At 44.1% G+C, this 26,685-nt stretch overlaps 1 protein-coding gene across 2 annotated transcripts; it reads right to left on the minus strand.

Annotated features, from left to right (window-relative positions):
- Positions 1–24,669, minus strand: RAB9A (RAB9A, member RAS oncogene family). 2 transcript variants are annotated; one of them, XM_059386360.1, is made up of 3 exons: positions 24,440–24,661; positions 5,509–5,539; positions 1–1,094 (listed from the first exon to the last, which is right to left on the minus strand). In XM_059386360.1, the coding sequence occupies exon 3, from the start codon at positions 1,062–1,064 to the stop codon at positions 459–461; it is 606 nt and encodes a 201-aa protein (XP_059242343.1). In that variant the 5' UTR covers positions 1,065–1,094; positions 5,509–5,539; positions 24,440–24,661; the 3' UTR covers positions 1–458. The 2 variants fall into 2 exon arrangements, with proteins under 2 accessions (XP_059242343.1, XP_059242344.1); XM_059386361.1 differs by lacking the exon at positions 5,509–5,539 and having other exon boundaries at positions 24,440–24,669.
- Between the last annotated feature and the right edge of the window lie 2,016 nt (positions 24,670–26,685).

Consider the following 26,685-nt stretch of genomic DNA (forward strand, 5'->3'; position numbering starts at 1 on the left):
TAGGTTTTAATCTTTATTATTTAACATTATTGCTTTCAGGAATTTTTTTCCCTCAACCAGGAACTGAATGCTAATTACATAAAAATATACACATATAAAAAGTAGTTCTCCATTTTCCCAGGAAAAAAAACAAACAGTAACTTCCAGAATATCCAAGTGTTTTAATTATAATTAAAGTACTGATCATCTCATTTATTAGCTCGGTAACGTACATATTTAAATTACACGTTACAGACCACCATTACAATTTATAAATGTACGGTGCCACTATTGAGTACATTGATTCTTCCACGAGTGGATGTGTCCCTTCTCCCACCCACTAACAAACAGCAATATGGTTAGTTTAATTTTATGAGTAGATGATCCATTGCTGCAAATGCTAATTCTCTTCTCCACCCTGCATTTTTCTGTGTATGTGTGTGAGTTGGTTAGATCACACAGGCAACCTCTCTAAACGGTCAACAGCAAGACGAGCTAGGCTTGGGCTTTCGGTGCAGACTGACCGTGTCTGTCTGGATCAGGTGGTCTGACCTATCCTCAGTCGCAAGCACTCTTCGAACCGCTTCCTCAAAGGCTGCTGCGACATTTGTGGCATCTTTTGCGCTTGTTTCAAAGTAAGGATAGTCGCCGTTGTCCCTGCACCAGGCCTGGGCTTCTTCTGTAGACACTTGACGTTCGCTTATGTCGATCTTGTTGCCTAAAATCACGAAAGGAAAGCTCTCGGGCTCTTTCACATCTGCGTAATATATGAACTCTTTCTTCCAGTTACTCAAGTTCTGGAAGCTCTGGGAATCATCGACACTGAAAGTGAGCAGGCAACAGTCAGAACCTCTGTAAAATGGCGTCCTCAGGCTTCTGAATCGCTCTTGACCGGCTGTGTCCCAAATCTGCATAGTAACAAAATGTCCGTCCACCTCCAAATCTTTATTTAAAAATTCCACACCTATTGTATGGAAGAGCTGGGTATCAAACTTATTGGTCACATATCTGTTCATTAGAGAGCTCTTCCCAACTCCACCATCTCCAAGGAGAATTACTTTAAAAAGCGAAGATTTTCCTGCCATTATTAATCTCAAGGTTTTGACTTTAGAACCCTGTAAAATAAAAAGGTACCATTACATTCCTTTCGACCTGTACATTTCTCTACATGATTCTATGAATATCAGTGCATAAGGGAAATAAAACGCCGAGTCCCCCTTCCTTTCTGTACAGAAAATACCTAACAGCAAGAGCTACTATATAGCCTGAGCACTCCACCACATACCAGATGCGGCCCTGCTGCTGCTCCGAAGACGGCCAGTGAGGGCTCACTCTTCCCCTCCTCGGGTCACAGCTGACAGGCAGAGACTCAAGGCCAAGTCTCACCCCAAAGACCCTGCTCTCCACCATCACTCTCTGCTCACAGTAAGGCCCGCCACTATCTGTTAGAGACGCACGAGGAGGCCAAAGTAGGCAGGTATTTGTAACAACTTCAAACAGCCCTTTGGTGACACAGTGACAGTTTTACTGATGGCTTTCATCTTGTGCCAAGGGTTTTCTCTATGACCTCCCCTTTCTCTTGCGACGCTATCACCATAGGCACTGGTAACCAGGAAACCAGAGACAGAAGCTGACTGATCTGGCTGTGAACAAAAATAAGCCAATGACTGAGTGAATGGACTCCATTCTCTGCCTTAGGAACACTATTTGGACATGGCTAAAATTAACGTCAGCAGCAATGGAATTTTTTAGCGGAGTATCATAATCTAGCACATTCTGCCCACAAGATTCATTTGGGTGGCTGCAACTCTTAATAAATTCGAACCTGAGCTGTCACTTGTATGTTTCCAGAGGGAATGACATAAGCCTTAAAAATGTGGTACTCTAGGGGTGCCTGGGTGGCTCAGTACGTTAAGCCTCTGCCTTCGGCTCAGGTCATGATCCCAGGATCCTGGGATCGAGCCCTGCATCGGGCTCTCCGCTCAGCAGGGAGCCTGCTTCCCTTCCTCTCTCTCTCTGCCTGCCTCTCTGCCTACTTGTGATCTCTGTCTGTCAAATAAATAAATAAAATCTTTTAAAAAAAAAAAATGTGGTACTCTAGGGGCACCTGGGTGGCCCAGTCGGTCAACCATCTGCCTTTGGCTCAGGTCATGATCTCAGGGTCCTGGGATCGACCCCCACATCAGGCTCCACACTCAGTGGGGAACCGGCTTCTCCCCCTGCTTCTGCCACTACCCCCAGCTTGTGCTCTCTGTCAAATAACTAAATAAAACCTAAAAAAAAAAAAAAAAATGCAGTCCTCTACATACTCTTTTGGGGAAGACATGGAGCAGGGTTAAACATTTCCTTTTACCACAGACACCACCCTATGTGGGGTAGAATTTCAGATGCCCATTTTCAGATGGCTACTTTTTTTGTTTTGTTTTGTTTTTAAAGATTTTATTTGTTTATTTGACAGACGGAGATCACAAGTAGGCAGAGAGGCAGGCAGAGAGAGAGGGAAACAGGCTCCCCACTGAGCAGAGAGCCCGATGCAGGGCTCAATCCCAGGACCCTGGGATCACGACCTGAGCTAAAGAGAGAGGCTTAACCCACTGAGCCACACAGGCACCTGTTTTTTAGTTTTCTAAAGATTTTACTTACTTATTTATTTATTTACCAGAGAGTTTGGGGAGGGGGCAGAGAGCATGAGAGTACAAGCAGGGGCAGCAGCAGCAGGAGAAAGCAGGCTCCTTGCTGAGCAGGAGCCCAATGTAGGACTCATCGCAGGACTCTGGGATCACGACCCAAGGCAAAGGCACTTAACCAACTGAGCCACCCAGGCAACCCCCAGATGGCTACTTTTTTTTTTCTTTTTAAAGATTTTGTTTATTTATTTGACAGACAGAGATCACAAGGAGACAGAGAGGCAGGCAGAGAGACAGGAGGAAGCAGGCTCCCTGCTGAGCAGAGAGCCTGATGCGGGGCTCGATCCCAGGATCCTGGGATCATGACCTGAGTCGAAGGCAGAGGCTTTAACCCACTGAGCCACCCAGGCGCAGAAGGCTACTTTTAAGTGCCAACAGGACCACTGTTCCTATTTAAGGCTTCTGTTTTTAGGGATGCCTGGGTCCCTAAAACAAGGAGTCCCGTATCGGGCTCCTTGCTCGGCAGGGAGCCTGCCTCTCTGCCTGCTTGTATGCTTTCTCTCTCTCTTTCTGACAAATAAATAAAATCTTTAAAAAAAAAAAAAAGGGCTTCTGTTTTTATTCTTTATTATGGAAAATTTCAAACATACACAAAATTTCTGAATAATGAGAATACTACAATGAAACCCCCCCTGGATCCCCAACCTAGTTTCACCAATCATCAGCTTATGGCAAATCCTATTTCTTCCATAACTCCCCATTCTCCCCACTTATTTTGAATCAAATTATATCATTTAATCTGTAAATATTTCACTATTACATGGCTTTTAAATACATTAAAATTTGTAAAAGGAGACAACCTTTGGAGTAGCACTAATAAATTTTCTGTAATGACGGAAATGTCCTCCAACTGCACTGTCCAATATGGCAGCCACTAACCACATGTGACTACTGAGCATCTGACATGTGGCTAGAGGCAATGAGGAACTGAATTTTAAATTTTATTTAAGTGTAACTAATTTGAATAGCCACATTTAAAGAGGCAACAGCTGTAGTGGCCAGCACAGTTCTAGAGCAAAAATGGTAATTAACTTTAACATGAAAGTGGAGAGATTATGAATCCCTCAATGGGAAGGTAATGAGACATGAAAAATCATTGTTACACTGACTAGGATGGATTTGGAAATTCACTGCAGTAAACGTTATCTGGCTACATCCTGGTTATATCCAAATGTGACCTAGTATAATGGAATTAAATACTCCCTGTAATGTGTAAGAATTCTGCATTTCCAACTACATGATACGCTATTCTGGTAAAACCTGTAGAACTTGCCTGTAACTCTTATTGGCTCTTTTAAATTACTACTGCTGTAATTACTACTATAATTGATACAATTTAAATTGGCCAACAAAACTGTGAGGCAATCAAAGTACTTACCTCTTGGGAGACTTTTCTGACTTCATGGGATTGCTCTGCTCAATGCCCAAACTAAATTCATGTCAGAGAGGAAACTGAAACAATCCCAAACCCCTTAATCTCTTGACATAGGTAACAACTTGATAAAATCTGTTTTTTTTTAATCTTGCTTAAAAAATTTCAATTCATACAAAAAAATAAATAAATAAGAATAACAAAACCAAAAATGCATGCCAGCTATTATGACATGGGGAAAAAGCACTGGTTTAAGGCCTTATCCTTAATGCTCTTCACTGGTTCTCCAGAGATTTAGATCTAAGTCCAACTTCTAAGACAAGACACCTTAGCGCTGCTCCCCAATTTTAACTTCAGTCATTTGGAAATGCACAGTCAGACGGGACTGAAATTCAGTTCTACTTGCTCAGCTCTCGCGCTCTCCCTGGCCTTGGCGCTGGCACATGCTGCTTCCTCTGCTGGCGACCCTACCCCACCTCACCTAACAATGAACTGCTGAGCCCTCGGACCTACTCAGCATGGTCATCACCAACACCAGGAACATTCTCCCAGTAGCCCCCATCCCACAGTTGTTCCTTTCACAACACAAAAGTTCCATTATGTGTTCTAAGGATGTAAGAGATGTGCGTGATTCTAGTGCATCATTAATTCCAATATTTGAGTAAGCTCTAACTACCTGACCAGACACAAAATTTTACTGCACAGCACTGAATTGACAGGATCTTCACAGCAAATTACAAACCAGATTATGCAAACTAGTAACCTCCACCCAGGTGACTAGCTGCATATATCTACCAAATTAAGTCTCAGACATTCCTTGAGATTTTTCATTTATAATTCTATCAGGATACTTTGACACAGTTCTTTTCTTTTTTCATAATAATGTGGGACTTCCTGGTTGGTGCCATTGTGCTAATTAAACAAATCTGGGGTACTCTAGATCCATGCACCAGGAAGTGGGATATGATTTTCTATAATTCCCATGAATAATGTGGGGCCTCACAGATACCCTATTTGCAAGGATGCTGGCATTCGCTAACACAGTATATATACAAACATTTCTCTGATTCTTACTGTAGAGTTGTATATAAACATACATGGTGATACAGGTAAGTATATAAACCGTCTTATTTTCCACGGAATCCAACACAAGCTAGCTTCAGGCAATCTATACATTAACATAACCATAACTGGCTTAGAGACATTAAAAATACTCCCTTTTTCTTTTCTAAAAACAGTAAAATCCTTTCAAACTTCAGTATAAGATGAATGAAGAAAGGTATCCCGTTATTTTCAAAACTTACCTTAAAATATAATGTGAAGTCTTTTATACCCCACAGTTCGGAATGATTGCCCACGGGCAATAATGAAAATCCTCACCAAGGTTAAAACAGGACTTTAACAATTCAGCTAAATTTGATAAAGATTTCTGAATAAGAAAAGCATTATTACTTAAGTCACAAATGTTACCTTAATTGTTCAGTTCAAGCAGCATCATTATCTGCAAAGAAAAAATTAGAAAGCTCACCTTAGCAATGGACTTTTAATTTGTTTTATAGTTTTTAGAGTTAAAAACAAAAATTAAGGGCGCCTGGGTGGCTCAGTGGGTTAAGCCTCTGCCTTCGGCTCAGGTCATGATCCCAGGGTCCTGGGATCGAGTCCCACATCGGGCTCTCTGCCTGCCTCCTCTCTCTCTCTGCTCTGCCTCTCTATCTGCTTGTGATCTCTCTCTCTGTCAAATAAATAAATAAAATCTTTTTAAAAATAAAAAAAAAAGAAATTAAAATGTGAATATGACTTGTATTAGCACCCAGATTCTTTTTTTTTTTTTTTTTAAGATTTTATTTATTTGAGAGAGAGAGACAGTGAGAGAGAGCATGAGCGAGGAGAAGGTCAGAGGGAGAAGCTGACTCCCCATGGCGCTGGGAGCCCGATGCAGGACTCGATCCCGGGACTCCGGGATCATGACCTGAGCCGAAGGCAGTCGTCCAACCAACTGAGCCACCCAGGCGTCCCTAGCACCCAGATTCTTCATTTAAAAGGAAAACCAGAAAAAATAAATAAAAATAAAAGGAAAACCACACCTGAAAGCTGCCCATGACCTTTCTCAGCTCCCCACCAAAATCCTAGAATCAAATACTACACACTTTTTTAAAGGTTTTTATTTATTTATTTGTCAGAAAGAGAAAAAGTATGTGTATGCAGCCACACAAGCAAGGGAAGCAACTGACCCCCCCAGATGCCCCCAAATACTACATGTTAATCATTATTTTATTCAAGAAGGTTTTTGCCTGCCCACCCTTCTAAGTTTCACACTCAGACAAATATAAATTTTTTTTTTTTTAAAGATTTTATTTATTTGTCAGAGAGAGAGAGAGCACAGGCAGACAGCGGCAGGCAGAGTCAGAGGGAGAAGCAGGCTCCCTGCCGAGCAAGGAGCCCGATGTGAGACTCAATCCCATGACACTGGGATCATGACCTGAACCGAAGGCAGCTGCTTAACCAACTGAGCCATCCAGGTGTCCCCAAATATAAAATTTTTTTAGGATAAAATATAAAATATGGGGGCATCTGGGGGGCTCAATCAGTTAAGCATTTGCCTTCGGCTCAGGTCATGATCTCAGGTCCTGGGATTGAGCCCTGTGTTGGGTTCCCTGCTCAGGGGGGGGAAGACTGCTTCTTCCTTTCCCTCTGCTACCTGTGCTCTCAAATAATAAAAATTTTTTAGAAATGTAAAATGTCAGTCTTCAAAATTTGCCCAAGTTTTGAGTGGCTTAGAATAATCCTATTACAAAGAATTAAATAAAGCTAACACAAACAAGAAAAAGTAATAGTCACGAGAAGGAGGGGCACCAACACAACAAAGGAAAAGCTGGGCTGAAGCTACGGTGACACTGTGCGGCGACACTGTGCGGGGAAGCTGCTGGGCAGCTAAGGCAGACGTGAGAACTTTCTTGTGACAGAACAGCAAGCCACTATCAGAAAGGAGGAGGGTTCTTGGTGCCAAAGGCCAAGAGCGCACACCTCTGGGCAAGCTACCTGACATCCTACCTCCTGGGGCTGTTGGGAAGATTCACTAGGTCACAGACAATAGTAAAAGCATTTCACCACAATGCCAAGTTCATTGCAGGAGCACAGGAAGTTTCTGTGGCATGAATACATGAAGTCTTTACTGGTGGTTTCAAGGAAAAGTTTTTTTCATGACCATTTCTTAAAGTCAAATTTCAGTAAGGGTCCTGGGCAGAACAGAGAGGAGGATTATGCAGGCGGACGCGAAGAAGCAGAAGGATCCTCGCCATGGAGATCGAATCCACGGGAAGATTTGTCAGTGACAGATTATGCCGGAAGCTGGGCTAAAGCACTAATCTTTCTTAGTCTAAACCAAAGGTTTTACCCCCAACACAGACCTTTTTTAAGCAAAGGGTTGTGAAACTTATATACAGCAGCCCTTAACTTATAAATTCAATCAACGAATAAATGAGACTCTTCAGAATTTTGATATCTGGCTTTAAAGATGAAACAGCAACAGTAACAACGGCTGTAACAGTGACACTGACTACGCCCTGTATGCCCTTACTCTGCTTCACTGTATCCACTCCTCTCAAGTGTCTCCCCATCCTCACACTACAGATGAGGACCCTGACTCGGGTCCACTACCTTGCCCGAGGTCATACAGCTAGGAAAAGATGGAGAGAGGGAGACTATTCCACAGCCTGCCATGTAACCTACCAGACTCAGTGTCTTTGCATTTATTTCTGAGGGTTTTCCTGTTGGCTGCTGCAGGCACAATGAAAATCAGTAGCTGGGATGCTGAGTCTTTCAACTGCTGACTTTATTTCAAGAACCACACAAGACGAGTTAACGTGACAGAACTAGTAGTGTTCAATCCACTGAAAGGTACTATAAATAAAGCATATCTAACTATGCCTAAGGTTGTTTTGCTTTGTTTTTAAGATTTTATTTATTTATTTGAGACAGAGAGGGAGGGAGACGTAGACTCCCCAACAAGTGCAGAGCCCAACATGGGGTTCCAGCCCAGAACCCTGGATCGTGACCTAAACCGAAGGCAGGCACTTAACCAACTGAACCACCCATATGCCCCAAGTCCTAAAGTTTTAACAGAATTTCAACGGTTTAAATTTTTTTTTTTTTGAAGATTTTATTTAGGGGCACCTAGGTGGCTCAATGGGTTAAAGCCTCTGCCTTCAGCTCAGGTCATGAACCCAGGATCCAGGGATCGAGCCCCGCATCGGGCTCTCTGCTCAGCATGGAGCCTGCTTCCCCCTCTCTCACTGCCTGCCTCTCTGCCTACTTGTGATCTCTGTCTGTGAAATAAATAAATAAATAATCTTAAAAAAAAAAAAAAAGATTTTTCTTTTTTTTTTTACAGAGAGAGAGAGAAAGTGGGGGGTGGTGAGCACACACCCCACAAGCAAGAAGGAACAGAGGGAGAGGGGCAGTAGACTCGATGCTGACTGTGGAGACTGGCATGGGGCTTGATCTCACAACCCTGAGATCATCACCTGAACAGATAGGGAGAGTTGGATGCTTAACTGACGGAATCACCCAGGCGCCCCATACATGCTTTAAATGCAATGTGAATCAAATGTTGGCAGAACTCTGAAGCATCTCCCCAGAAGTCTGGAGTTCCACAGAGGGGGTGGAAAACAGTGTTTATTTCAACAAGCGCTTAGTGAAGCCTCCTTTGTGCCACACCCACCCAGCCCCCGCGGGTGCTGCTCGCAGTTGGGAAAGTGACAATCTGCACACAACCCATGTGTGCTACACCTAAGGCAAGACCTACCAATGAAAGCCACCTGACAGAGAGTGCAACTATGCACACGGAACCAGAAACCAAACCATCTGAACAGTACCGGGGATTCTGCCCAGCATCTCCGTCGGTGAGTGAGAGAGGCAGCGTGCACTCCTGCAGCGCTCAGCCACACCCAGACCCCACATGTGAGCATTTCGCATGTGAATCCAGACATCGGGGGCACTTAATTTTCACACACTGCGGCCCTGTAAGTCAGCCAGCTACTTCACCTGCTGCTCAGTTAAAAAGGTGGTAACTTCCACGGCCAGGGGAAACCGGGCTGTGTGCAAGTGTGTTCATGAGAAACTACACACCAGTTCCCAGAGCAGGCTCTTCCAAAGCTACGTCTCGAGGATCACTTTACTGTCCATGGAGAGCAGACTCACCAAGGTCTGATTCCACCGTAGGGGGATCTGACCGCGGCTAACTGGGCCTAATCACAGGCTGAGCTCAGAAGCGGGAAGCTCAGCAATACGGGGAGGAGAAAACCCCGAGAGAAGTAGAGGGAGCCAAAGCCAGGAAACGGCAAAGGCAGCCTTGCAGAGGAAGGGCGCAGGTGCAGGCCTGAGCACCGGGAGCCCAGAGGGAGGAGAGCGCTGGCCACACGGCCTGGAGGGCGCAGCGCTGGAACTCGCAGGGCCTGCGAGCCGCGGGAAGGATACCGGCCCACACCCCCGCGATGATGAGAGCCCTGAAACAGCTTCGAGACGGGCAACCTGCTCAGATGCGGAGTCCGGAAAGGTAACTGGCTGAAGTCAGGGAAAGAGGAAGGCCTCCAGAAGAGCTTCAAAGGATGCCCTTAGGGTTCCTTTCAACTACCAATGACATCAGCGGGCTTTGGGATTGAAAATGGTGGCTTTTCTGCCTTGTAGGGTATCCTGCAGTAAAATGTTCCCTCTGCGGCTTATACCTCACCTCGCTCTGATCCTCTGCTCTTGCTACCCTTCTAACTCCTGCTCGGCCCTACAGATGAAACCAGACCTCATGTCCCACTGAAGTCCCTTCCCCCACATGCCTCATGCACCCTGAACATGCCTCTAGGTGCAGAGGTAGTAACAGTGAAACTGGCATGCCTACTATGTCCAATAAAAATGAAACATGCTCAGGGCACCTCGCTGGCTCAGTCTGTGGAGCGTGCAACTCTTGATCTTGGGGTTGTGAGTTCAAGCCCCATGCTGGGTGTGGAGATTACTTAGAAAAACAAACAAAAAAAAAAACAAAAAAAAAAAAATTTTTTTTTAAAAGAAACATGCTCTCTAAAAAAGATTTGTTTCGTGGAAACATTATACAATTAAAAAATGCCCATACTTTCCCTCAAGTTATCAATTTTCTAAACTATAGAAAAAAATACATCCCCATACTATTCTAAAATCATCTCAAAAAGAAAAAAAGGAAAGAAATTTTGCAGAAATGTAAACTGGAGGGCAAATGCAAATGCCCTGAATGCCGAATTGGAGATGTTTTTCACTCCCTGAGGAAACACGGAGAGGTGGGACTGTAGAAATACACTGTTGCTGAGTGTTGACAGAGCACACAGACCACGATCAAACCACATAAAACCTTACAGGTTTATATCAAAGTCTGCAAGAGGGACACCTGGATGGCTCAGTCAGTTGAGAGTCAGACTCTTGGTTTTCAGCTCAGGTCATGATATCAGGGCTGTGAGACTGAAACCCATGTCAGGCTCCAAGCTCAGTGGGGAGTCTGCTTGAGATCCTCTCTCCCTCCGCCCCTCCCACTTGTGCACTGCCTCTCTCAAATAAATAAATAAATAAATAAATAAATAAATAAATAAAATCTTTTAAAAAAAATTTTACCAATCTATTTACCAATTATTTGAGAGAGAGAGAGCACATAAGCCCAGGACCCTGAGATCACGACCTGAACCAAAGACAGGCACTTAACTGACTGAGTCACCTCACCTAAGTGCTCCTAAATAAATACATCTTTTTTTTTTTTAAAGATTTTATTTATTTGAGAGAGAGAGCTTAAGCATGGGGAGTGGCAGAGAGAGAAGCAGGCTCCCCACCAAGCAGGGAGCCCAACGGAGGACCTGATCCCAGGACCCAGAGACCATGACCTGAGCTGAAAGCAGTCGCCCAACTGACTAAGCCACCCAGGCACCCTAAATTAAAAAATCTTAAAAACAAAAAACAAGTAACCCAATTTAAAAATGGACATAAATGGTCAACATCATTAGCCAGAAGGGAAATGTAAACCAAAACTACAATGAGATAGAACTTCATACCTCTAGGATGGCTAGAATCAAAGAAGACAGACAATAAACAAGTACTGATGAAGATATGGAGAAACTGGAACCCTCACACACAGCTAGTGGAAATGTAAAATGGTACAATGACAGTGGAAAATAGCCTGGTTCTGCAAAAAGTTAAACATAAACTTTCCATATGACCCAGCAATTCCTCTCTTAGGTATATACCTAAGCGAAATGAAAACATCCCCCACACAAAAACTTGTACATGAATGTTCACAGCAGCATTATACATAATAGCCAAAAAAGTGGAAACCACCCAAATGTCCATCAGCTGAGTCGTTAATAATATCACATGTGGCGTCCCATTTCTATGTAATGTTCAGAACAGGCAAACCCATGGATAGGTAGTAGATTTGTGGTACCAGGAAATGGGTGGGGAAAGGTAAATGGGGAGTGATTGTTAACAGGGACAGGGATTCTTTTGGGGGGGGGGTGATGAAAACATTCTGGAATTAGATAGTGGGTGATGGCTGCACAACTTTGTGAATATACTGAAAACCACTGAACTGTATACATTAACAGGGTGAATCTTATGGTATGTGAGTTATAGCTAAAGAATGTAGGTGTATATTTATAGACGCACACACTCACACAAATATGTATATGGTCTAAGAACTGTCAATTAAACCCTAATATTAGATTTATGTAAAGCCACAAATGACCTCCTTGTTGCTTCAGCAATGTCCTTTTGAATAAATAAACCTGTTACATACACAACAGATAACTCCGGATGACAATCCATCGGCTGGCACCAACACATGCTGTATACAGCACACACTGTTCTGTATGAGGAAACGGATTAAGTAGGTCACTCTTAGGAAAGAAAATGGACTATGCTTTCAGCAGATATCTCAAAACTAAAGACAAACAGCACTGTATGTCAACCCTTCCCTTTTTACAACACTATTTTTCCAACTTTTCTATTGCGTATTTTAATCTTAATTATCAATAGTTTATTAACCTTTTCTCTGGTTTTCCCCAATCCCTTGCTGGTTTCCAAAGCTATTATACTACAGCAAACCAAGAGGGAGTCAGATGCAAGCAGAGAAAATAGAAATCTCTAATAGGCATGTTTGTAGGGATTAAAGGCAGACATTTTTTATTTTTATAGATCCAATTGTCTCCACTCTTAACAGATAACTAACCCCATTTATTTCATTATTTTCATTATATAAAGGTTTTGGGCATGGCATTCAAACGGCCATCCAACCTCAGTTACAAACCTGTCCCAATTACATCACTACAACTCATAGTCCCACACCTATCATAGGAATTTACAGCTCAATCTTTGTTCAGGCCCTTATCTTGGACTGGGAGTTCCCTCCCAACTCCCAGCTGTTCAAAGGCCTAGTTCAGATCACCTCATCCAGGAAGCTTGCCACGGCCACCCCCAGAAACTTAATCTTCCAATTTTCTTTGTTCTCATCATCACTTCCATCTGGTTACAGCTCTCGCTCACTTGTCATTGTCAGTTGTGTATGTGTCTCTTTCCTAATTACAAGGTCAACTCCCTAAGAGGGACACAACACACCTAATTCTATCCATTTGTCCTTTTTTGGTTCTGCAACATCTTGTACAAAACTTTACATACAGTGAGCTATCAAATAAACGGAAAACTGAGAACAAAGAGTAAATAATTTCGCCCTTTGTTCTCGTTATTCCATTCTTACTTTTCTATTTGTACTTTCCACGCTCACAATTTATTTAATTAGTTCTTCCACCATTCTATTTTTGAAGTCTATTAACATGTGTGGGAAGGGACAAAAAATTGAATTTTTCCTTGCAAGTCCAATGAAAACACCACATTAAAATAAGTACTACTGGTACCAACAAAGAGCTGGTGAACATTAAAAACAACATTCCTCTAATAAGCTGCCGAAGGGAGAGTAGGCTGGGTTTGTAAACTGCTCTTCTCAAAATTTCAGACTTGAAACATATACTCTGTAACCCCTTGACTAGTTCTTACTCCCAAACACTTAAATTTATCACTCTTGGTTTAAATTTAGGAACAAATTTTTTCCCTCAAAATCACACTTCCCTTTGGCATTTACCCTGAATGTCCCAGTTTAGAAACATACCACTTATCCTGAGGCTCAAAGAAACTAACCAAAGAAACAAAAGCATAGATAACCTCTGAATTATTTCTATTTTCACTCAGAGCTGGACTCATTCCTTGAATCTTAGTTATCCGTGTGTCTCACTTAACAACGTAACTAGTTCCACTCTGTTTCCAGTCTTCTTGGTGGTCTTGCTGAAATGCATGAGCAAGAAGCAAGTCAAGGAAGGCACTAACTCTAACGGGTGCTTCATCTCCACAGCAAGAGGTACACACACGTACACACACACACACACACACACACACACGGTGAAGACTTAAATAAATCATCTAGTTGATCACTGAACATTACTCCATAGCAAGAGAAGGGAAAAACTAAATCAAACTACACTATCACAATGCCAGAGTAGAACACCCTATTTAAAGAACTCATTTCAATAAATACTTTTTTAAAGATTTTATGTATTTATTGGAAAGAAAGAGAGCGAGCACGAGTTGGGGGGAGTAACGGGGGAGCAAGGAGGGGGAAAAAAGTCTCAGGCTGACTCTGTGCTGAGTGTGGAGCCCAATGTGGGGCTCGATCTCACGACTCTGACACCATGACCTGAGCCAAAACCAAGTTTAACTGACTGAGCCACCCAGCAGACCCACTAAGCACTCTTTTTTTAAGATAAGTCACCTAATTAAACTTCTAAGACATATATACTCACAATTTTGCTTAAAACAAGGTACCTCTATAGTTAGGTATACAAACTAATCATTAACAGTGATGGAGAGAGTGTAAGGAAAAGAGAGGTTACAGAACTAAGTTGTCTTAAACCATTCTGAAAACACAGAGCACCATGATCAGAAAGAACCGTCTGCAGTGATGGAAATACTCTATTCCTGCACTATCTAGTATAGCAGTCACAAAGCACACATGGCTTTGAGCACTTGAAATGTGACTGATCTGAGGAACTAAATTTTTTATTTTATTTAACTTTAATTGAAATTTAAGTTGCTACATGAGTATTGGGACAGTGCGGGTACAGAGTGTGCTTAACTGCGGAGTCCATGAAGGAGCTGCAGAGAGAAAACACACCTCCTAGAATGACACGTGAACTAGAATGTACAGATGGAAGTGTGTGCTTCAGTTTTTCTCTGGCAAGAGTACACAAAGGGTTTCAAAATCTGGCAAATTAAAAAAAAAGTACAAAGGGTTTCATCTGATTCTTAAAGGGATATGGAATGATAAACACATGTCCACATCATTGTGTGTGTATATGTGTATAATTTTTTTTTAAGATTTTATTTATTTATTTGTCAGAGAGATAGAGAGAGTAGTGGCAGGTCGAGGCAAAGGGAGAAGCAGGCTCCCTGCGGAGCAAGGAGCCCGATGTGGGACTCGATCCCAGGACCCTGAGATCATGACCTGAGCCAAAGGCAGCTGCTTAACCGAATGAGCCACCCAGGCATCCCTGTGTATAAATTTTTTTTAAGGTAAAAAATTAAGCCCCCAACGTGGGGCTCAAACTCACAACCCCTGAGATCAAGAGTTTCCTGCTCTACCTGAAAGGCCCAGCAAGGCGTGCCTTCATCATTTGTATATGATGCGTGATCCATGTGTGTAAGTAACTCATAACCCCCTCCAGACTTTCATCTTTATTTGGCATCACTATTTTCTCCGTTGTCTCCATCACCTGTGAGACTTACATATTACATTCTGACCATGAACCGTGACAGTTCAGTGAATAGACTTACTCATGGGAAGCTGCTAATCTTGGAAGTGAGGATAATGTTTTGCTCTCTGTTCTGTTCAATGCGGTCCTTTTTTTCTTTTTTTTAAAATGAGGTCCTTAAAAGAACACCCATAAATCTATAATAACACATTTACCTGAGAAAGACACTTAAACTGCCTGAAAATAAAGAAGAGGGTTTTTTTAGTTTAAGGTTGTTTAAGATACTTCAGCTAGTTTAAGGCTGCATTGTGAGGGACACAATTCAAAGACAAAAAAATGGATAAAGGTCACAAGATAGGAATACTGGAAATTCTGCTAGGTTTCAGGAAGAAGACTGCATTGTGAAAGAAATGAATTTAAATATGCATGTTAGAAAAACCCATTAAAGTAGCAAAACACAAATTAAATATGATCTATAGTGACATGCTGTAACTTAAGGGAACACTAATTCTTACTCGTCAGAGAAGAAACCTATGTCTTTAATTTGGAGCAGAAAAGGGTAAGGGCTGGAGAACTTCCACAAAAACCCAGGGAATAGGGGCGCCTGGGTGGCTCAGTGGGTTAAGCCGCTGCCTTCGGCTCAGGTCATGATCTCAGGGTCCTGGGATCGAGTCCCACATCGGGCTCTCTGCTCGGCAGGGAGCCTGCTTCCTTCTCTCTCTCTCTGCCTGCCGCTCCGTAGTCTAGTAATTTCTCTCTGTCAAATAAAAAAAAAAAAAAAAAAAAAATCTTAAAAAAAAAAAAAACCCAGGGAATAGTACACAAACACGACCGGTAAGACATGAAGCCACAGCAAAGTAGAACTTCTTGGCTGTTAAGAAATTAAGTAAGAGGAATGGGGACTTCCCAAGATGTACTTCAAGAGGACAGCTGCACGTCTGGCAGACAGGGCTCAGCTGGAGGAGAGGAGCCCATTTCTGCGGGGAAGTGGTCACCGAGTCCAACTGAGAAGACCCGGAAGAGGACTGCAGCTGGCTTACAGGGAAACTCACTTCATCCCACTTCTCCGTCAGCGACGCCCCGGTTTGTCCCAACCAAGGTATGAAAGGGGCTTTGCTTACAAAAAGCTGCCCAAGCCCAAACTGACTCTGCCATCACTACTCATTTCCCCTCTATGCCTGATCAGCTGTCTACTCCACTCACTGCACACAGGCTCCCAACTTCTCCATCCCCGAGTGTCGGCAGAAGCCACCAGAGAGCTCCTAAAGTAAGGCCAATCCAGGGGCTTCCCCCAGTCCTCATCTAAATGGCCTACTGGACCAACAGCCCTAAAGCAAAGAAAGAGAAAAGTGCTTCTCTTAGGACTTCACTGTGTACGCTTCCAGAAAACACCTCCACAGCTGACCACCTAGGACAGTCAGTTCTCTCAGACGCAGCCCTTTGTCTGGATGTACAGGACATAAAAACTCAAAGGGTACTCAAGACATTTTTCCTAAATAAGGGAACGGAGGCCCAACTGGGGGAGGATCTTATGAAGTATCACACCTCTAGCTGGAGGCATAGGTGGGACCTTCCAGCGTGAGCCTCAACTCGGGCACCATTACTGTCTCTTTTAGGTCTAACAGCCTGGCAATGACCTTGACAATGCTTTCTATTTAATGGTCCATAAAACTCCCCTTAGCTGGGGGCGCCTGCGTGGCTCCCCCAGTTAAGTGTCTGCCTTCCCCTCACGTCATGATCCCAAGGTCCTGGGGTAGAGCCCCGCATGGCACAGGCTCCCTGCTCAGCAGGGGGTCTGCTTGTCCCTCTCCTTCTGCCCGCTGCTCCCCCTGCTTGTGTGCGTAAATGTGTGCACTCACTCTCTCTCTGTCAAATAAATAAATAAAATCTTAAAACAAAAACAAAAACTTCCTCTTAGCTTTCTGCAACTTAGATAACTCCCTCTTCTAACAAGCTCTTAAAAGTAGGTATATTGCAAGGTTGAAGTCCTTACCTCTTCCCAAACCACATCTTCCTGGGATATAAAACCCAGTGATTCATAAAGTTGACCTCCATCCTCCCCCTCCTTGGGAAAAGAATTCCAACCCCTTTCATAATGTTCATGTGATACCCGGATGGCAGTTCAAATTCAACATATGTAAAGCCAAGCTGATTATTCTCCCCATTTCCACAATCTCTTCTATTCATTCCATTCTCCCACACAAGAATGTGTCCACTTCCCTCCCTACCTATTGCCACTGTCTTCTTTGCTCAAATAACAAATGTTATGACCACAATAACATGAGCCACCACTGTTTACTGAGTGTCTACTAGGTACCTGGCATACAACAAATCACCTGCAAGTTGGAACACTATCACCCTATGTTCCATGTATCACAAAGATTAAGTAAACTTCCCTGATCTAATTAAACAGAGCAGGCCGACCATGTATTACCTTCACTCCCACCAAATGACAAAAACATTCTAAAAAATATATAAACCCAAAAAGGATAAGAAGAGGGAAAAACTATAGATGAAAGACAGCAATGAAATTGAGATGGAAAGCAAATGTTCTAGTAACGACAAACGGAAGAGACAAGGAAAGCTAATTGGGAGAGAAGCAGCTAACAATGAGAACGCTGATTCCCAGGAAACACCTGAAGAGGCATATGGACACTTCTGGAAATTTCCTGAGACAGGCTGGCCAGGCTGAAAGCACAATGGTTTCTCCTGAAAGGCCACAGACCCCATGACCACCCTATCTGCACCTAGAGGCCCCTTTCTCTGGCGAATCTACTCCCTAAAGAAGTACATACAGCGGAAAACGGAGATGAAACCCTAACAGACAACAAGGGAGGCCGGGCGGGCTCTTCTACATTTCTGAGGGAGCCACAGAGGCAGCAGGCGTCCGTAAGACCCTGCAAGCTGGTGCTCGGGGGAGCTTAGGGTTCCAACATGCGATTGTACCGCATTCCTTTCCATGACATCATTATCTTCGCACAGCTGGGTTTTCCAGGCCTGGTGTGGTAAAAAATCAAGTACTACGCAAATATTAATGTGGAACAGGATACAAGGGTAGCAGCTGTTTGCTCCAAAACAACTATTTATGAAATTTTATTTAGGATTACTAGAACTCAGGGCACCTGGGTGGCTCAGTCTGTTTAGTGTCTGCCTTGGGCTGTGGTCATGATCTTGGGGTACTGGGACACAGCCCACTGGGCTCCCTGCTTAGTGGGGACTCTGCTTCTCCCCTCCCCTCAAATAAATAAATAAATAAATAAATAAAATCTTTAAAAAAAAAAAAAAAAAAAAACTGGAACTCATTCCAGAGAATGTTCTGCATTCACCAATGTGTAGTCCTCAAGCAGTTCTTCTGTTGTTCCGTTCTGACTTCCAGCTACACCATGTATGTATTTTCAGGTATGTTTATCTAATCACTGCTTATTAAATACACAAATGAGAAACTGCACAGATCACAGCAGGTGCCTAGCCCAGTGAGTTCTAACTTTTTGAACCTGTTAAATCATTTAAACACTCCTCTAAGGGAACCTGAGTGGCTCAGTCGGTTAAGTGTCTGTCTTCAGCTCAGGTCAGGATACCAGGGTCCTGGGATCAAGTCCCAAGTGGGGTTCCCTGCTCAGCGAGGAGTCTGCTTCTCTTCCCTCTGCCTCCTCTCCCCACTGCTCATGCTCACTCTCTCAAAAACAAAAACAAACAAACAAAAACCTAAACTAAATTAAAACTCCTCTAAGTGTTCTACATAGCAAGTCCAGAAGAGAAATCTGTAAGTCTTTTTTCAGGCTTCTCTAACACGGACAATGCAACCACTCGTATGAAAACTACATTGGCATTGGCCTCTGTACCCAAAAACCTAGCCCAATTCACAAGAATTTGGAATTTAAATAGTTCCATTTACACTGAACTAACTGTTCAGTGTGTTAGTTTACACTGCTCTGCTAGCCTTCACACTTAGATAATGAATGTGGCCACGGAAGGAGTATATCGAGTTGCTCCATACTCTTTCTCGTTCCCCTATCAAACCATAGCATAGATTTGGAAGGCCTTGGACAGAAGTGGTCTGGGTCCAGACTCCCCACCACGAAGTGAGCTGGCTTCAGTGAGGAAAGAATGTAAAGCCTCCACCACCTGCTTCCTTTCTGTATTTCCTTCAAACTACGTACCGATCTTCCCCCACCCCATGTTGATCTAGCTGTCAGTGACCTGCGTTCATTTACTTCCAGCTGTCCTCTGTCTTCACGACAAGCAACAATATTCTAAACCCTGTATCCACCCTGGTCAAAAATTAACAAAAAATAATGGAATACAGAATGTGGCAATAGCCAGAGCTCCATTTGCACAACACGTACAATATCAAGATTCACTCTGGAAAACAGGGATTTCCCCTCCAAGGTGTCTAACAAGCCTAGGCGCCCCCAGGCTCCCTGGCAAGCACAAGCCTGGGACGACCTCCAGCCTTCCCTCTGCAAGCAAGGAGAGGCCCCGCCTCCTCCCCCTGCTTACACCCCAGGGGTGCCCCCAGGCCTTCCTCCCTCAGGTATCCAGAACGTGCCTCTGCATCACTGCTTTCCCAACTCCATGAGGCATTTTACGAGTTCATCGCCCCCCCGAATCCTTAATAAATGTTCTCTGTTGATGACCTACTTAGTCACAAGCCCTATTTTCTCATCCTTGGTTTTGACTAAGAAGTTTATTACCCAGTTAGCTTTCAAGTGAGACGCGTTTCTCAAACACACAAGCACACTTCTATTTGGCTTGTTCCTGCTGCTTTACCAGCATGTTGCCTGGAGCAGAACTACCCGGAAGCCGGTAACGTGACGTCTCTATTCGGTGTCATATAATCTCACAGAAATCGTCAAGTGCAACCACCTCATTGCACAAAGAAAGAAACGTGGTGACCTAACTTGGCGGAGCAGCAAGCCAACTGCAGACGCAGTAAGCCTCCTCTGAGGCCAGCGCGGGTTCTTCCTGCACCAATTCCTCTTGACCCTTCCCAGAATGAAATCCCTCCCATCAGGAAAGAACACATATCCCTTTGCCAGATGCCCTTCGATAGCAGTCATTTTTAGGTGTACAATTCAGCATCCCCTTCTCCCCACAGGAGATAACTCCTGATAAGAGACAGAGGAATCTATAACAGAGAACATGCTGTCCATTAGCAGGAGTCCAAAGCAAAGCTACCCGCAAAGGATGCCACCTTGGCTTCCTGAATGACACTTTCACAGTGATGCCTAAAGAGACAGCCAAACCTTTGGACTCCTCCTCTGAATCACTTACCCCCAAAGTTCCCCTAACAGTTAACACTGACCACCACAATGAAGTAATACATATACTGAAGGGCCTAATCTTAGACAGGTATGGTGAAATGGCTGGAAAACAACAGGAAAAAAAAAATGATGCAAAGGTCGTTTTCTAAAAAAATTTCATCATTTAGGGGCGCCTAGGTGGCCCAGTGGGTTAAAGCCTCTGCCTTTAGCTCAGGTCATAGTCCCAGGGTCCTGGGATCGAGCCCTGCATCAGGCTCTCTGCCCGGCAGGGAGTCTGCGTCCTCCCCTCTCTCTGCCTCTCTGCCTACTTGTGATCTCTGTCTGTCAAATAAAGAAATAAAATCTTAAAAAAAAAAATTTCATCATTTATTTCTTGATTTCCATGATAAAATGCATGCGTAACTAGGGCCTACTAAGGCTAAATGTAAGGAAGAATTTTATGCTCAACAAGAATGGCTTCTTGATTTGATTCTTGTAAATATTCAGATGTGGTCAACCTAAAAAGCTATCAGAAACACATCAGGGGCGCCTTAGGGGCTCAGTTGGTTAAGCGTCTACCTTTGGCTCAGGTCATGATCCTGAGGTCCTGGGAGCGAGCCCCACATCGGGCTCCTACCTCAGCAGGGAGTCTGCTTCTCCCTCTCCCTGCCGCTCTGCCTACTTGTGATCTCTCTCCCTCTCTCAAATAAATAAATAAATAAATAAATAAAATCTTAAAAAAGGGAGAGAAAAAAGAAATACATCAACTGCTTCCCCATTTCACCTAAGTCACAGTAAATGGCCTACAGGTACCTGTGAGTTGGTGTACAGCTGTTTTGTTTCTTAATGACACCTAGCCTCTGACCTTGAGTAGCCCAGGCAATAAATTTTACTCTCAGGCAGAGTCAGTATCTGCTCTTCTGATTATGATTAGACTGTAAGCTTCACAGAGTTGGTGACTCCCTATTATCCTTCCTATCACCAGCACCTTCCGATCAGTGCCCAACAGACTGCCGGTGATTATTGACAACTGGAATAATTCAGAAACCAAACCCCTAAGTCTATTTCAACAGCTCTGAAATGGCTCTCAAGTTCTTTTTGACACTTGCCTTACAAAAAGGGGGAAAAAAAAAACCGATTCTGGGGGCACCTGTGTGGCTCAGCTGAGCACCCAACTCTTGGTTTCATCTCAGGTCATGATCTCACGGCTGTGGGATCAAGCCTGGTGGTGGGATCAAGCCTGGTGGCGGGCTCTGTGCTCAGCGCAGTCCGCTTGGGATTCTCTCTCCCTCTTCCTCTGCCCCTCCCCTGCTCCCATGCTCGATCATTCTCTAAAATGAAAGAATAAAACCTCTTAAAAAAAAAAAGATTCTGGGGGCACCTGGGTGGCTCAGTCAGCTGGTCTGACTCTTGATTTTGGCCCAGGTCATGACCTCGGGGTCCTGGGATAGAGCCCTGCCTGCATGGATCGCCCTACTCGGTGGGGAGTCTTGCTTGAGGATTTTCTCTCCCTCCCCTTCTGCCCCTTCCTCTGCCCGCATACATGCACTCTCTAAAATCAATCAATCAATCTTTAAAAAGAAAAGATTCTGTTATCAGAAATGATCTGCTCCCTCCTTAGTCTTTCAAATGAATGAATACGTCTCTTGGTCAAGGGAAATTCTTCAAGTTCTTAAATTTTCCCCACTGCTCTTTCTTAAAAATGATTAGGAGATATCCTAAATAGGAAAAATGACATTGCAGTTGAAGAACTACACAAGCCCTGAAATGTGTTAGCCCTGAAGTTACACAGACTGCTGTAGAGCAGGGTTTCTCAATCCTGGCATTAGGGACACTTTGGGCCAGACCACTCTGCGTTGTGGAGGGCTGTGCTGAGCGCTCTAGGATGCTCGGCAGCATCTACAGCCTCGACCCACTAGATGCCAGCCAGCAGCACTCCCTCTCAGGTGAGAACCAAAATCACCTGCACGTATTGTCAAATGTCTCCAGGGTGAGAACTACAGCTCTAAACTCACAAAAGGGGTTGCCTGTGGGGCTCAGCTGGTTAAGCTCTGCCTTTGGCTCAGGTCATAATCTCAGGGTCCTGGGATCCAGCCCCGCATCAGTCTCACTGCTCAGTGGGGAGTCTGCTTCTCCCTCTCCGATATCTCTCTCGCTCTCACTTTCTCAAATAAATACATTTACAAATCTTTTTTAAAAAGAAAGAAATAATGAAAACAAAACAAAACTCACAAAGGCTTGCCTTGAATCCTGGCTCTGCCCTCTTCCGTACTTGTATTACCTGGGAAACAGACCTAACCTTCCTATGGCCCCAGCAAATTCCTCACGAGTAAAATGGAGCTAATATCAGAAAACTGTCGTGAGGGACGCCTGGGTGGCTCAGTTGGTTGGATGACTGCCTTCCCCTCAGGTCATGATCCCAGAGTCCCGGGATCGAGTCCCGCATCGGGCTCCGGGCTCCACGGGGAGTCTGCTTCTCCCTCTGACCTTCTCCTTGCTCATGCTCTCTCTCACTGTCTCTCTCTCAAATAAATAAATAACATCTTTAAAAAAAACTGTTGTGAGAATTCAGTGAAATGATGTATGAACAGGAATTATATGCACTATAACATCCAGTGCCAGAGTGACCGCCCAAGAAATGGTGAGCAACAAGGGGAGGCTAAAAATTAACTTGTAGAACCAAAGAAACTTGTCTTCAGGCCTCCAGAGTACTACAGTCTACATGGAAAGAGTGGTGGGGATAGAAAGAAATGAAAAGCACGGGAGAATGGAAAACAGGAAGAGCACTAACGTATTTCCCCAACCTCCAAGAGAGCCGAGGCCAATGATGTTCTTAGTTTTCATTGGTCTACTCCAACCTCACAAATGATAAACCAAAAATAACCCCAAATCAGAAACTCTCCAAAATAAATCATCAAACCAGAAGCTTTATAGTATAAGCAAGAGGAATTTACTACAATGCCTACACAAAAATCCTAAAAGCATCCGGATCACACCACTGTCTTACATTTGGGGATCTAAATAAGATACTGAGAGTTACGGACAAGTAGCGATGGTAATTTCCACGTAAGCTCCTGAAAGAGAAACTAAGCACAGCCATCCTATTTTAGTATATGTGCTGCCGAAGCGAGCACAAGCACAGCCTTCCTAAATGGCTGAAAAAAACTGAACAATTCTGGGTTTCCTTCATCTCTACAGTTTGGATCCGCGATAGTTTTTGAGACTACAGGCAGTTTATGGATTTTTACCCATTACGATGGTATGAGAAACAGAAAAACATGTAAAGAATTTTTCTTTAATTTTAAAAAAGAAATCAAATTCTACTGATTTTCATCGGGTTGCTGAAATCTTGTGAAAAGACTGTGATCACATGACATTTTGGAAACTGGCAGAAAAGTCATTTCTCAAAAGACCCGTGGTCACGGGATGTATCATTACTTAAAAAGAAAAACAACGACACAAAGACAACTAACACCTCCACAACTGTTTGGTCGGCACTTTAAATGCTCATCTTGCCTCTTTACATACGAAGTTGGAAGAAAGGAACACGATTCTGAAACCTTAGCCAGAGTCTCAATCAGATAAAGCCCCAGACGGCCGCCAGCCCCCAGCGCGGGCTTTACATTCCAAACTCCTTAAGTGAGTGGCCATTAACACGTTAGCAAATGTTCACCCAGGCAGCGTGTCAGAGGTCGCCCAAAACAAACCGTGCGAGCGCCTTTGCTTTCTCTTATGTTAATCATTCGGGGGTACGGTGTGGTTTGGTTGGGCTGGGGTGCGTGGATGTGTGTGTGTCCTGGAACGGCTAGGGGAAAGGCTGGTGCAAATGTGTGTCCCCGCGGGGCTGGGGGTATTTGTGTGTGTGTGTGTGCGCGTCTGTGTGTGTGTTTTCCGGGGTGTTGTGTGTGGACCTCTCCCACGCCACCCCACCCCCACCGCGAGAACGTGCGTACGTGTCGCTCTCCCCGGGCATCTGGGTCCGTGCGCGTCCCGTGCTAATGGATCTCTCTTCCCCCGGGTGCTTGCGCGTGTCCCCGTGTGTCTTCCAGATGTCCGGGCGTCTCTCCATGTGTCCCCGCGTGTTTGGGTGTGTGTCCCTCTCCTCGGGTTGCGTGGGTGTGGGAACTCGTCTTTTCTCCTGCGTCAGCCAGTAGGAGACAGGAGGCACCAAGCCGTCCCCCGTCCCGAGCCGGACGATCGCCCCGCGAGCGCGCGCAGCCCCCGCCCCAGCTGCCGAGGGCCAGGCCGCACTCGGAGTCCACGCGCCCCCCCAGACCCTGACGCTCGCGCGCCCGACGCTGGCGCGCCCCGCTGCGGCCCCCGACCCGCCCCGAGGGGCGTCCGCGCTCCACTCACTTCGTGGCCACACAGAGGACGCCCGGGGAGCTCCCGACTGGCCCGTCCGGGTGCAACGAGGAGAGAAGGTCGGGGGTAGGCTGCCAGGAGACCGTAGCTCTGCCCGGGTGCAACTCCGGCTGCTCACGTCCAGCGCCAAGGGAACAACATGGCGGCGGGCCGGGGCGGGGCCCGGGGAGGCGGAGCCTGGGCGGTGGGGTCCCGGGAGGCGGGGCCTCGAGGCCGCGGTACGGCCCGCCCTCACCTTCTCCCCCGCGAGTGCGAGTCTTCGCGCTAAATCATGGATTTTCTTGGGGTTGGCGACTCCTCGTGTCCTCAGCTGCGTCCTGGCGAGAGAGAGCACGAAATAATAGTTTTCTTTACAAGTTTACGTAAAGTGGAAATAAACAGATCGCAACAGCACAATCGCAATTACCATAAGAAAACGAATATGGAAACGGAGAAGAAAAATGGAAGCAGCTGTGACATCGTGGAATAACAGGAATTTTTATAAAAAGTAAATGTAAAACTTTTCCGTAATCTTTTTAAATTCCGCCTCTGTTATCTCTAAATATAAAACAGTAGTGGAGAAAGATGGTATTGGAAAAGCTCTTGTTATATATGGAATCCCTCACTTTATATACGGAGTTGAGGGCATGGTTTTTATGATACAAGTCTCTGGAGGGACTTTTACTGACCTGTCAGTAAGTATACTTTGTGGGATATATTTCATTGATTTGTATTGCAAGAGAAGGACCTCACTTTTATGATTTGCTGGGCCCACAATCATTAAATAACCTCTGGCTCTTTAGGGAGTCATTTTCAGCGAAAGAATCTAATGTAGTATTTTCATTCAGCACTAGAAAAAGTATATATAGGAGAGTTTCTCCCAAGTATAAAAGGTAATTTTACAACAGTGGGATAGTGGGACCTGTAATAAAGATTGAGTTCTAGTTTGAGCTTAAGTGATTTTTTTTCTTTTATAAAGAAATCTATTTTTTAATGCATATAGGATATTTTCCCAAGGAAATATGAGTAAAGGTTTATAAATTATAAATCTTTCTTAATATAAATCTCTTGAAAATAGGGAGGGGAAAGATATTACCTTATTTTAAACACAAAATAATTAAAACTACACGATAAAACATATAAGAACATTAGAATTAATTTTCCCAAAGAAAAAAATATATAGTGTCGTGTACATTGAACTAAATTGCAATAAGCAATCCACAGGATCACTAAGGAAAGTCTACCTGAAAACTGGATATCATATCATAGTCAGGGAGTGATGCACTTTAATTTCTGCAACTGCTAATACCAACCAGCTATTAACAAGAGCTCCTACAGAATTATTGTATCTTGATTTAAAGTAAAAAAATTAAAATAAAAATAATTTTTAAAAAATTTTTAAAGGGGCGCCTGGGTGGCTCAGTCGGTTAAGCGCTTGCCTTCGGCTCAGGTCATGATCCAGGGGTCCTAGGATGGAGCCCTGAGTCCTGCCTGGGCTCCCTGCTCAGTGGGGAGCCTGCTTTTCCCTCTCCGTCTGCCCCTTCCCCCCACTCATGTTCTCTCTCGCTCACTCTGCGCTCTCTCTCTCTCTCTCTGTCAAATTTTTTTAAAAAAATCTTAAAGTAAGCCTTGGGAAACTCAAGAGTTTTCCAAAAAGGGGTTCTAAGAATGTCCTACCAGTGATTCTTGGACTGTTCCAAAATGTAAGCAAGGCATACAAACATCTGAGTATAGCTTTTTGTCAGCACCTGAAGAAAGAATAAGGAGTTACTTTTCCTGAAATAACTATTACTTAGACACTAGACAACTGACACTTAAGAATATTCATATATTCAGGTCTTTCCCACCATTCCGTTCTTTGCCTGATTTGACAGTGCAAGAGTAGAGTGGGTCAAAAGACTTTTCCCTGAAGGGCAAGTTTGGGGGATTTTTGTTGTCAGATGTGTGCGGTCGGCAACAGGACACAAGTTAGATATATGGTGTCTATCTCTTTTGCTCCATGAACTTGTTTATTGGTGAAAAACATTTAAAAATTGATCTCATTTGACTCACTTCATCTAACTAAGATTTTTGTCTTTATATTCTGTAAACATCCATTGCATCACTCATGGAGGAAAGAGGTCAAGGTTGCTAAGCATTCATGTTTTCTTTCGTTAAATGACACCTGCTTACCACTGTGAGCACTGGAAGTTAATACCCCATTTCCAGCTGGAGTCTGAAAGAAATCATCTCTGGTATCTCTGAGGAAAACCTATAAA

This window comes from Mustela nigripes, chromosome X (genome assembly GCF_022355385.1).
Source record: "Mustela nigripes isolate SB6536 chromosome X, MUSNIG.SB6536, whole genome shotgun sequence".
Lineage (NCBI taxonomy): Eukaryota > Metazoa > Chordata > Mammalia > Carnivora > Mustelidae > Mustela > Mustela nigripes.